This window comes from Anarrhichthys ocellatus, unplaced genomic scaffold, assembly GCF_004355925.1.
Source record: "Anarrhichthys ocellatus isolate YVR2014 unplaced genomic scaffold, GSC_Weel_1.0 scaffold25, whole genome shotgun sequence".
NCBI classification, from domain to species: Eukaryota; Metazoa; Chordata; class Actinopteri; order Perciformes; family Anarhichadidae; genus Anarrhichthys; species Anarrhichthys ocellatus.
Genome location: NW_022280055.1, coordinates 1,880,593 through 1,892,063, shown reverse-complemented (window position 1 = coordinate 1,892,063; position 11,471 = coordinate 1,880,593). Strand labels below are relative to the sequence as shown.

Genomic DNA, 11,471 nt, shown 5'->3' with positions numbered 1-11,471 from the left:
TGTGTGTGTGTGTGTGTGTGTGTGTGTGTGTGTGTGTGTGTGTGTGTTACAGCATGACGACTTCTCGCTCGCCCACTGTAGTAGAATATGACACTGACAGTATCGCTCACCCAGACATTAAGCGTCCCGTGTCACCCACCCAGGTCGGCCTGCAGCGAGTTGCGTCACCTCATCCTCTGTGAAGTCTCTCGCTGAAAGCTCATCTGTGATGTTTGTATGAATGTGTTAAAGAACGAAAGTGAATGCAGGAAGCTTGCTCTTCTATGTACCACACGGTGTCAAATGTCGAAATTTGTAATAATTTATAGTTTCACTGTTACTGGAATAGTTGAGGTGAGACTTAAACTGTCAAATGTTGGATCTTCTTTCAGACTACACACCAATCTAGTCACTTTATATTTTAGGACTTGGGAGACCACAACCCAGATGTGTCATTTGCACCACATTCTGCTTTCCTCTTTGCGTTATTTTACTGTAAATTGGATATCTTTGGGTTTTTGGGCTGTTGTCGTCACCTTTGGGTTTTGGAAAGTGCACTCGGAATGATTTAAAACATGTTTTCGATAGCTGTGTTCCTCATGCACTCAGTTGCCTGTTTATTCGGTGCACCTATCTAAAACTACTGCAGTCTAATGCGAAAATTTCTGAAGTAAATCCTGCCTCCATGAAGGTTTAGTTTTTGTAGTGTTGATTCACCTGAATGATAATGTTGAAGGCTGTAGTTTGTGGTGCTATTGAACTGTATTGCGCTACACTGACAGTTGTTTCTATTATTTAATTGTTTATCGATGATGAAATGTCGGCAAATTGTTAAATACAATGTCCGATACAAGTTCCAGAGCCCATGGTGATGTCTTCAAATATCCAAACCCTAAATATATTCAGTTTAATACCATAAATCTGAAACTATTCTATTAAACCAGTCTTTTACCGGTGAATCATTTCTGTTTTTGTTTTTAATTTCCTACTGTACTTCCTTTGTGCATGCCATTCCCCTCTCTCCTCTCCCCATTTCCTGTCCTCAACTACCCCGTCTGCTGTCCAATAAAGGCAAAAAAATAATCGCTTTTCAGCAACTACTGTCCACTGATGGCAGCAATGAGTTGTGACCCGTCCTCCTATTCTTTCCAACACCTCCCCTCTGTGGCGTCTGCTGCAAATGTACTGCACTCTAATAACAACAGCTTGGCTAAAAATCCCACGGATTAGCGGGAGAGACGGGAACGTGGCAAAAAAACAAAAACACCCTCGGCCCAAAAACGACAGCGACATCATCAAAAGCAACAGAGGACTCTGTGAGAGGCTTACAAAGGAACAAAACATATTTACCAGGCCAAAGAGAGCATCATCATCCTCTTGGTGTTTAGCTTTAATCCAACACACAACTCCTCCTTTAGCATACATTCACACACACACATGTACACACACATTCCCCTGCTTCTTGACACACACACACACACACACACACACACACACACACACACTGGAAAACACACCCTCTTTTATGGCCTATTGTTCTATAGAGCAGCCAAACAGCTGGCTGCACAAGTCATCAGTATCTGATCTGCGTAAGAGCGCTCCCAGCTTGTAATAGAGGATAATTACAATTTTAATTTGCCTGAGCAAAGAGGGCTAAAAGCCTCGTCTCCCCCCACCTCACCCGTGTTTTCCTCAATCCACCCCCCTTGCAGCGCTTAGCGGGCGATTGCAATCCGTAACAGATGGGGAAAGGGAGATATTCACAGCCAGGCAGGCACATCGGAGCAAGGCATGGGATTTTACCCCCCCCCCCCCGAAAGCCTGAGTCTCCTCCGGCACCACCTCAAGGCGCTGGATGTCGGGATTAGCGACCCGCCTCACAGCCGCTCTGTCCGGGCCTTGTCCTCCCACACTACATGGAGGTTCTCTCCAACCTTTTAGCAATTAAGCTCTTTGATCAGCTTACAGTCGTGTGGCCAGAAGATTCTAAATAGTTTGACCTTTTTTATACATCCACTTTATTTAACTCTATATGACGAATCTTAAGCACGGGTCGAGTCTTCAGTGGATATTGAAAGCAAACATGGGATGATCTCTTGACGCGTCCTGAAAACGCCATTTTTTGAATTCATGTATGTTTCTCCTCTCTCGCCTTCTCCCTCTAGCTTTCATGAGGCACTTGTGACTTCGTGTTTTAGTCATTGTTTTCTACATTTCTCAAAAACCTGCTCTTAACATCAGAGCACTGGGAGAACAGCTTGTGTTTAACCGTGACTCATTCCCTTCCTCATAAGCACAAAACATGGCGTGCTGAAATCCACTCTGGCATTGCTTAGTGCTTTAATCAGTTTTTTTTTCTTTTTCTTCCTCTTGTGTGTTTTTCCAAAGCCAATATTCAATCTGTGCTGAGAGGGTTGATGGAAAAGGGAGTGACAAGCGAGGTTATTAATCTCACCCACTCTTCCCATCTCTGGATACTGAACCAGCATTCCTTCTTTCCTGTAACAGAGCCCAGCCCAGCCCACAGTGCGGTATGTTCTGTGTGTGACAGCGGCCATTGTTGTTCGTACGGAGCCTCTCCCTCACTCGCACAAGTATTGGTCAACCTGCCACAACACGTCTCTTTTCGCCGTGTAATTGCTCAGGGCCACAGCGCTCCTCGATGCTGATGGTCCCCCCCCCTCCCCCCTCTGTAACCTCACCTTTTCTCTTTCCTGCTAATTTGCAAAAGTAGTGTCATTTTTTAATGTTTAATATATTTATATATCTGTCTCGTATTCCTGCTCTAAGTGAGACAGCTCTGACTACTTTTGACAAGTATGATCCCACAGGAGAGTGATTTTAAGTTTAAGAACCACTTTTTTTCTAACATGTCTTTATCTTTTCATATTATGTCTCCGTTTCCTTTTGTTCAGCTGAATTAGGAATGAGTTGTTCTATTCTCAGGGGATGTAGTGTACAAAGGAAGTCTCGAGTGCTCCTTTCTGCTTATCTAGTCTATATTTGGGCTGTGTGTTGTATTATGTTTTGTCCAACCGACAGTCCAAAACCCAGAGATGTTCAGTTTACGAACACGTGTGACAGAGAAAAGCAGAATATGTTTGGCCTCTTTTGCTTGGAAAATAACTGAAACAAAGAATTGATTAGAAAAATAGTTGTTGATTGCTTTTCTGTCGATCGAAGCGTCGAGTAATTAACTAATGAAACACGACATTAGGACCAGCATAGTAACATAACCTAGAGGCACACTGACATATTAGTGTTTTATCTATCGGGTAATGCCAGCTAGTGTATTATTACTGCTGCCAACATTGAGCTGAATGTGACGAGGATGTTATATTTATTTAAAATCATACGGGTCCACTGTGCTCTTCCACATACTGTAATTAAGTACCTGGCTGCGTGTGTTTCCCGGCAGGTAAAGGCTTGTAGTGGAATTTCTTAACGCCACGCTAACCACTTGGTACTTGTGTAAGTTCAGTAGATCCGAATGGCATTTGGTTGGCCAGCAGTCTCTTTAATCCCTCATTATGATCTCCTATCACACAGTGTTTACTCCGCTCTGACAGAAGCCTTTGTTTTGTATGCCCAATGTCGTAAATAAATGCATCGTGTTTGGTATTTAAAAACACTGCTGTATAGCTGTTTGTATGAAAATGAATATAAGTACTTTGCATGCACATGCCTTTTATTTCGGACACAATCCTGCAGAGAGGAAAGCCATTCAAAGTCAGTTAATGAATGCCGTTACCACTCATCTGTCTTCAGCAGCTGTATTGACGGCCTCCTGCGCACCACAATAGATCATAACGGTGGCTGGTTGGCCAGCAGCTATTGTCCTAAACTCCCCCCCCCCCCCCCCAAGGTCCTTTTTTGTCCCCTGCTGCTTCCCAGCCATGGGTCATCAATGTATCACCTTTACCACCTCTATTAACATCGTCTCCTCCTCGGAGAGCCTTCGGTCGCCCTCGAGCAGCTCCGCCAACAACTGCTCAGCTCACGGTGTCCAATGGCGTCCCGACATGTGGGTGAGCAGATAGTGTTTCTGCATGTGAGGAACGAGCGGGGATGTGTTTTGAGTGAGAACGATTAATACCGCTTTAATGCACAAACCATGCTTGTGTTGTATCTTATTAAACCAGATGGTTTGATGTGGCTGTAATCAATATCAATACAGTTGATCTGCCAATGGGGCTCTCTACATCTCACAGCTGAATCCCTGCACTCCAAAGTATCATTCTTTGCTTTACAGCGCTTATGATTTCATCAAAATAGTTGTACTTCTGTTTTTCAATGGGTGATTTGACATGCCGACAAAGGCTATACGTTCTTTATTCAATCTTGTAATCATGTAACATTTAGCTCGAGTTCAAATTATAAGTTGATTAATTTACTTAAAAACATTAATCTGGCAGCATTTTTAATAATGGTTTATATGTTCAAGTAATTTAAATGACTCTCTGGTCCCAGCTTCTCAAATGTGATTATTCTCAGCTTGTCTTTCATAGTTAATTAAAGTAATTTGATGTCTGGGTAATGACCATTTTTCACTACTTTCTGACATTTTATCGACCAAACAATGACTCTATTAATCCAGAAGATATAATGAGAAATAATAATTAGTTGTAGCCCTATAACAAAGTATCTTGTGATGGAGAAAGTAGAACCGACCAAATATCTTCACTAGTAGTAACTATTAGTTTCATAGTATACCTGTAGTAAGCAGTGTTGACACATCTCGAGCACACACCAGCTCCGTCCCCAGCTGAATTCAGTATGACACCCTTTGGTGTCGTCCTAGGAGCGTCTTTGTGGGTGTTGAATGTGTCTGTGTTTGGATGAGTAGGCGCTCGCACATTCGAGTGTTTGCTTTTAATCTTGTGCTGCCAGCTTAGAGCGACATTTCTTCCCGGAGATTAGAGGATGTTGGAGGCACTGCTGTGGAAATAGTCTCTCCCTCTCTCGATCTCTAAACACATACACACACGAGGCAAGACAAAGTGGCTGTTTGCAGTGTCGCCGCGTGTTTGTTTGTGTCAAGCCAGCGATAAGGCCCTGCAGCAGACCGCGGCTAATATTTTATAAATACTCCGACAAAGGATTAAATAACGAGCCGTGTGGTCATTCGTGCTCTTTATTGTGGGGATGTTTTAAATGTACTGATGTCTTGGCCTTGTTACCGGGAGGAGTCACTGAGCGTTGATTGTATAATTCAATTTGATGAATCAGATAAGATGTACCGATACATCTTATCATGACAGACTTAATATATTATTTCATATATAATGGCTCATGTGGTTTTTAAGCGTTGAAACTGAACCCTTGGTTACACTTGTCCTTTTCAGTGCAAATTGTTGTCATCCGATCATGCCAGGACGCATTAACGGTCAAGATCTCTAAGATCGGTTCCTTCTCGCATTGAGATCCGATTAGCCGGACCACATGCTGAGGTGGCTCGGATCTCAGTGAGGTATGGACAGCATGTGGGCACAATCCGGACAATTTATCAAACTTAAGTCTCCTTCTCTGCACGGGAGTTCCTCTTCCTAGTGAGAGCAGAGCGAAGATGGGAGGAAACCGAGGGCTGGAGCACAGCTGAGTCCTGTTAAGTTACTGCTTATGAAATCCCACCAGTTCCTGATTTTGCTGCTTCAAAATAAAAGCTTTTAAATGACAAAATAGCGGAAGACTTTAATTTATAGGAAAATGTGTTTATCACCGAATCAGCAAAGCATCCTGATTACTAATACTGCAAGGAGGAAGAGAAAGAAGCGAAAAACATGAATAATTTATAGGAATTGAATTGTGTTTATGCACTTATTTACAGCCGCTCCTTTCACCACAAAATATATCCGATCACTATCTGATATGCTGGTTGTGGGGACACATGGCGACACAGCTGAGTCTCGATCTTGCGCATCCGATCACAAAAGTCACATTGAAAAGGCAAATGTAACCGTGGCCTTCTAATTGGAAACATTCCCAATGAAGCCAAGCCCAACATCTGCATAACCACTTCACATATGTTCCAGATCAGTAGTAATATAACCTCAAGTCTGTTGACCATTCTCTAAGATCAGTATTACTGAAAGTAAAGCAAAGCTGTCATATCTCATGTTTACACAGGTGTTACAATGTTATGTCAGTCCTGCTAGATTTAGATGCTCTGCTCTCTCTAGATTGCAACGCCAAATATATGTGTGTGTGCGTGTGCGTGCGTGCGTGCGCGTGCGTGTGTGCGTGCGGACAGTGTTTGGAGCTGTGGGAGTGCAGCACACATTCCAATACTCTCGTACTGAGAAGAAACACTCACTCAGACACAAGAAGCTGGCGTGATGCTGCAACATCCTAGATGGAGCGTGGGAAGGTGGATCAAAGCCCAATTATCTTTGAGGTCTTCTGCCTCGTACTGTCTTCATTGGCTGGCTTAGAGCCTCGGGTCTGTCATTAGAGCAAAGTGAATTAAGATGCTGTCCCACTGCCGGACAAATAGACTCAGTGCTGGCCTGGGATGAAGACACTTTAATGAGCAGGAGAAATTGAGATCTATATGTGATGGCTCCACCTAACTCGTCATGTTGATGCAGGGCTTCTGTGTAAAATACAGCCTGTAGTTTCACGTAAGAATAATTCTGAGCTTTAATTATCAGCTCAACCTGTCAACTTTGAAACTCAAAAGCGGTTTGACCCGGCAGCAGCTGCCTGCAGAGGAGCCCAGCAGACAGTTTGTGTCGGCGTAATGATAGAACAGCACAATATTCCAGCAGCACCACATTACTGTAATACTGAAATCATCAAGGTTCTCTATCAGACTGTGATGGAGCCGTAACGAGCCCCATTAGTGGTCGTAAATACTAATATTGGTACATTATGCGTCAAAGAACGAGGCCACATGTGAGACAAATTGTCCTTGTAGCCCCAGCAGGCCTGTAATACATTTCAATCCCTGCATAAATTGTTTCATATCCTGTCTACAGGCAGTTTCGTAACGCTGCTTAGTTTACTTACATGCTTTTATAATTGCCTTGTTACCTCACATAATTAAAATATGGTTCAGGATCCCAATTTTGCTGCCGGTAGATGATCATAAGTCCAACCTAAAGGTCTTCTATCAGCCGGCTAATTCTTATTCTTGTCACTTGTTCCTGTGTCCCTTTTTTTTTTTTTTTTCTTTTTTTTTTTAAAGGTTGTGCGCGGCCCCCCAGCGTGCAGCACGGAGACTTGCTGAACCAGACCGAAGCGAACCGTGGCTCCTTTCCCCCGGGCACCCTGCTGACTTACGGCTGCGAGCCCGGCTACACTGCAGATGGAACCACCACCATCATTTGCACCAGCTCTGGAGCCTGGTCCCATCAGCCTCCGCGCTGTATCAGAAGCAGCGGTGAGCGAGTCTCAAACAAATGCACACACGAAACAAAGCTCACAAGAACATCATTTTGTTTACTTTTTGTTTTCAATCCAATATAAAGCAGTGAATGGTCTGTTTTGCAGCTTTTTAAAAGGTTCTTTGCTCAGTATGCTCACATGCAGGCCTAATGTGTCTGTCTATAGAAAACATTTATTATAACCGGAATAATTCATTTGCATTGCATGTTCTCACTTCCTCAAAAGACAGCTTTATTGATGTCTGAGGTTGTGCAGGTGTGTGCTTAACACACATGACATGCATGAAAAGTGCAACATCGCATCAGTTCAGTGTCCCATAGTATCATTACACCAATAGTGAGGAATGTCCTTGAGATCCAGCAGGGAACACTGGGACGTTTCCCTCAATATGAGCATTTAAACCACGGGAATCAAGCCTGACCACAGGTAGAAATAACAGCAAGCACATGTTCGGGTACACAACAACAGCGACGCTTATTAAAACCTCTACCGCCTCTGCCTCTTCCCAGTGTGTTCCCCCCCCACTGAGCCAGAGAACGGGGGCTACCGCTGTCACCCGTCTCCCTGCCACAGCCTCACCCAGAAGACCGTCATCGAGTACTTCTGTGACGAGGGGTACGCTCTGAAGGGAGACTACAAGTTCCTCACCTGCCAGAACGGCGAGTGGGACGGCCCCATGCAGATCAGCTGCCGACTCACACAAGGTCCGGCCACCTCGGATAACTTTCACCTTTTTTAATCGCGTTATATCTTCGCGTGATGTAAGTGGAAATATGTGAGCCACATTTTCACTTCCTCTCCGTCTCTTCTTGTGCCCGTCAGACAAGGAGCCAAGCTCTCCGCTGGGTATACCCGCTCTGTCCATCGTGGCGTCCACAGCTAGCTCTGTGGCCCTCATCCTGCTGTTAGTGGTGCTGTTTGTTCTTGTACAACCAAAGCTCAAGTCCTTCCATCACAACAGGTAAGATACACACACACACACACACACATTACTGTGTTCTCACCCCAAATACATATCAAAACGTCACCATATTAGAATTCTAAAATGAATTGATGATCACTTGGTATAATAACTAGCCAGCAGTTGTTGGTGCTGCTGTTTACAAATAGAGACTGTAGTTTCTTACGTTACATTATTTTAGGTGCCATGCAAATCATAGTTATAGTCACACAGTAACTCAACAGTAACTAACAATTTATTTCAAGTGAATAAAGCTTTTCCTTGCATGCAATTCAAGCTGTTAAAAGGCTAATGTAGACCCTATCTTTGTTTAATATAGAAGAGAGTCTTAAGAGAGTGAGATGGACAACAAAAATGGTGCAATGGTGACAAAGTGACGCAGCAGATTTAGACTTTCATACCTTCTGTGGACACACCTATTGTTCAGTTTTGGTTAAAACTAGTTGCCCACATAAGATACACAAGACCTGACAACTAGTTTTACAAGTTGGCACTTCTTAAATACTTGAGAAATGAAAGTAGGAGTTGATCCCGTTAGCTTCAGTAACTGCCTCTGTGATGAAAACGGCCTCGATGATTTGATCTAATGCTCATTGCCACTCTTGTTGATTGTTTTGTCGGCCCGAGAGCTTAGTGCAGCCCGCTATAAAGGGATTGTACAGTCGACGCTAATCACCTCTTAGCGGTTCTGCTGCGACACACATGGCCTGCATCCTGCCTGTTGTGATCCACCTTGTTCCAACATGTCCGTCTCACTCTTGCTCCGTCTCTCTCTGTCTGACCGTCAGGAGGGAGCAGGGAGTCTCGGGCCAGTCCAGCTCCATCATGGTCGAGGGCGTCCAGGTGGCTCTGCCCTCCTACGAAGAGGCCGTGTACGGAAGCGGTGGACCCGGCGGTGCTTCCGGTCCTCCTCCCTCTCCTTCTCCTTCTCCTCCTCCGGCTCCCCCAGAGTCTCGGGTCCCGATCGTGCTCTCCGAGGGTCTTCCTCAGGGAGCCGCGGGAGGCCAAGGCACCAGCAGAACACGCCACAACAGAGACTTAGACTTCTGTCTCCCCTCCACGTCCTCCTCGTCGTCCTTCTCCTCCTCCCGCCGTCATGCAGAGACGGTGCTGGTTCATCAGGCGCCCTCTTCCTCCTCCTCCTCATCGTCATGGGCTCGAGACCACCCTGGGGGTGCGTGCGCGGGCCCCCTACCTCTCCGTAGAGACTCTGAGAGTAGCGACCAGCACAGTCTGCTTTCTGTCACCTCTGCAGACGACTTTTCTGACGGTAAGAGAAAGCGCTTATTCCACACATTTCCTTTGTAACAAAGAGACGACCGGTGCCAATTTGAGATAATGACATCAGCATAATTTATTTTTACATAAACACAGAACGTATACCTATTTGGTAAGAATCCGTAACATGATATTATTTTAAACTCATTTGCAAAAGGGCTTGTAAACAAACCTGTCAGGAGTAATTCCATAAGGTTGACATAATCAATACTTTTTAATTGAAATGGCATAAGGTCTATTTTCAATTTTCAATTGCTCGAGAGACATTCAGTAAAAACCCCAAAGTAGGTTTATTTAAAAGCTTACACTCTCTCTCTATTAGATTAAATTCATAGTTCATAATAAAATAACACATTTTAATGATTTCACCAAAACAGTGTACAAATAGCCAATTAGGAACCTGTTTAATACAACCTGTTTTTTTTATTGGTTAAGATCTCAATCGGAGAATGTGTATGGCAGCCAGTGACAAGGCAATGCCATAGAGGACCTAAACATGAGGGTCCAGTTACACGGGAATGTTTTATGTGATGTAATGGATTACTGGGTAAACAGCTGACTCCAGAGCCACTTCTCTATTCTGACGTGTATGTTCGGTTCTCCTGCAGATATCCCCCTGCTGAAGGAAGCATGAAGCCTCCCAGCCTGCTATCAGCATCAGCAGCTGGACTTCTGTCTCTGTCACTGCTGACCAGGACATGACTGTTGCTGTCAACCTACTCCCCCCCCCCCCCCCCCCCCCCCCCCCCCAAACAAAGTTTTTTTTCCCCACCCCCCCCCCCCCCCCCCCCCCAGCAGCCAGCAGAGAAAAGACTAGAACTATTCCCCGTTCCCCACGCAACCTCTTCTGCCATTACTACCCATGCAGCGCAAAGCCAACAAACCAATACTCGCAGTGATGGAGCACCACTGGACCCAGCTACCGGATCAAAAGACAATCCGGACAAAATAAAGTGGTGCCAGCTCAGCATAAATCCTGTAGATCCTATGTCAATGTAAAACATGCATACTGATTCAAGGTTGTGTACTTTAGGCTATGTTTGCACCATACACTTGCCTCCTCCCAGGGTGTAGTTCTCTATAAACAACAATGGCCACAGAGGCTTCATCGGCGAAGGCTCTAGCAATGGAGACACGTCGACTCTTGTCTGGGATTACTGCAGATACAAAAAAAAGAACTTGCGATGTTCGCTCCTGACGCTGTGGCACTCACAATCGTCTTCCCGCTGTACTTGAAAAGTTGTGAGTGACGGCTGGGTTTTTGTGGCCCGCTTTGCGAATGCTGCATGTTGTTTTTTAGTTATTGCTGTCACAGCACGGTGGCACTCTGAATGAAGCATGAAGCCCCCTCTGTCTGTCCCTTTCTCTCTCTCTGTCTCTCTCTGTCTCCCTGTCTCTCTCTCTCTGTCTCTCTCTCTCTCTTTCTGAGTATCAGGGCAGCGTCTAGCGTGTGGATTAGTGGGATTGAGAACCACTTCACGAGAGCTAAAAGCAGGGTGCAGCGTTTTTACAAAGTACCATATCACAATTATAAAAAAAAAAAGACCCTCTCCTTTTTCTTTTCTGTTTGCCAGCTGCACCCACTATCGGGAAGGTGCTCCTTCTGTCGCATGAGTGGGAATGATTGGTGTTTTGGTTCCAGGACCGTGCTGCACATCTTAGGAGGAGGAGACATCATTTCACTTTTTAGTCTGAAAGCTGAGGAGACAGTTGTCGTTCAATGTGGTGATCACACGACTAAACTTTAGGGTTGTGCGTGTCTAGTTTTCTTCCCTGTATTTATTGGTGTGTTGCTCAGTTTGCTTTGAGTTGCTGATTGCGTGTGTGTGTGTGTGTGTGTGTGTGTGTGTGTGTGTGTGTGTGTGTG

The 11,471-nt window shown here is 44.8% G+C and overlaps 1 protein-coding gene across 1 annotated transcript in view; it reads left to right on the top strand.

The window, feature by feature from the left end:
- susd6 (sushi domain containing 6) overlaps positions 1–10,340 on the top strand; it is a 26,290-nt gene extending 15,950 nt beyond the window's left edge. The window contains exons 3-7 of the mRNA XM_031861550.1: positions 7,166–7,360; positions 7,875–8,069; positions 8,188–8,326; positions 9,115–9,596; positions 10,213–10,340. Coding sequence (XP_031717410.1) covers positions 7,166–7,360; positions 7,875–8,069; positions 8,188–8,326; positions 9,115–9,596; positions 10,213–10,238 — 1,037 coding nt within the window. The 3' untranslated portion in view covers positions 10,239–10,340. The remainder of the gene's footprint in view (positions 1–7,165; positions 7,361–7,874; positions 8,070–8,187; positions 8,327–9,114; positions 9,597–10,212) is intronic.
- Positions 10,341–11,471: the final 1,131 nt, after the last annotated feature.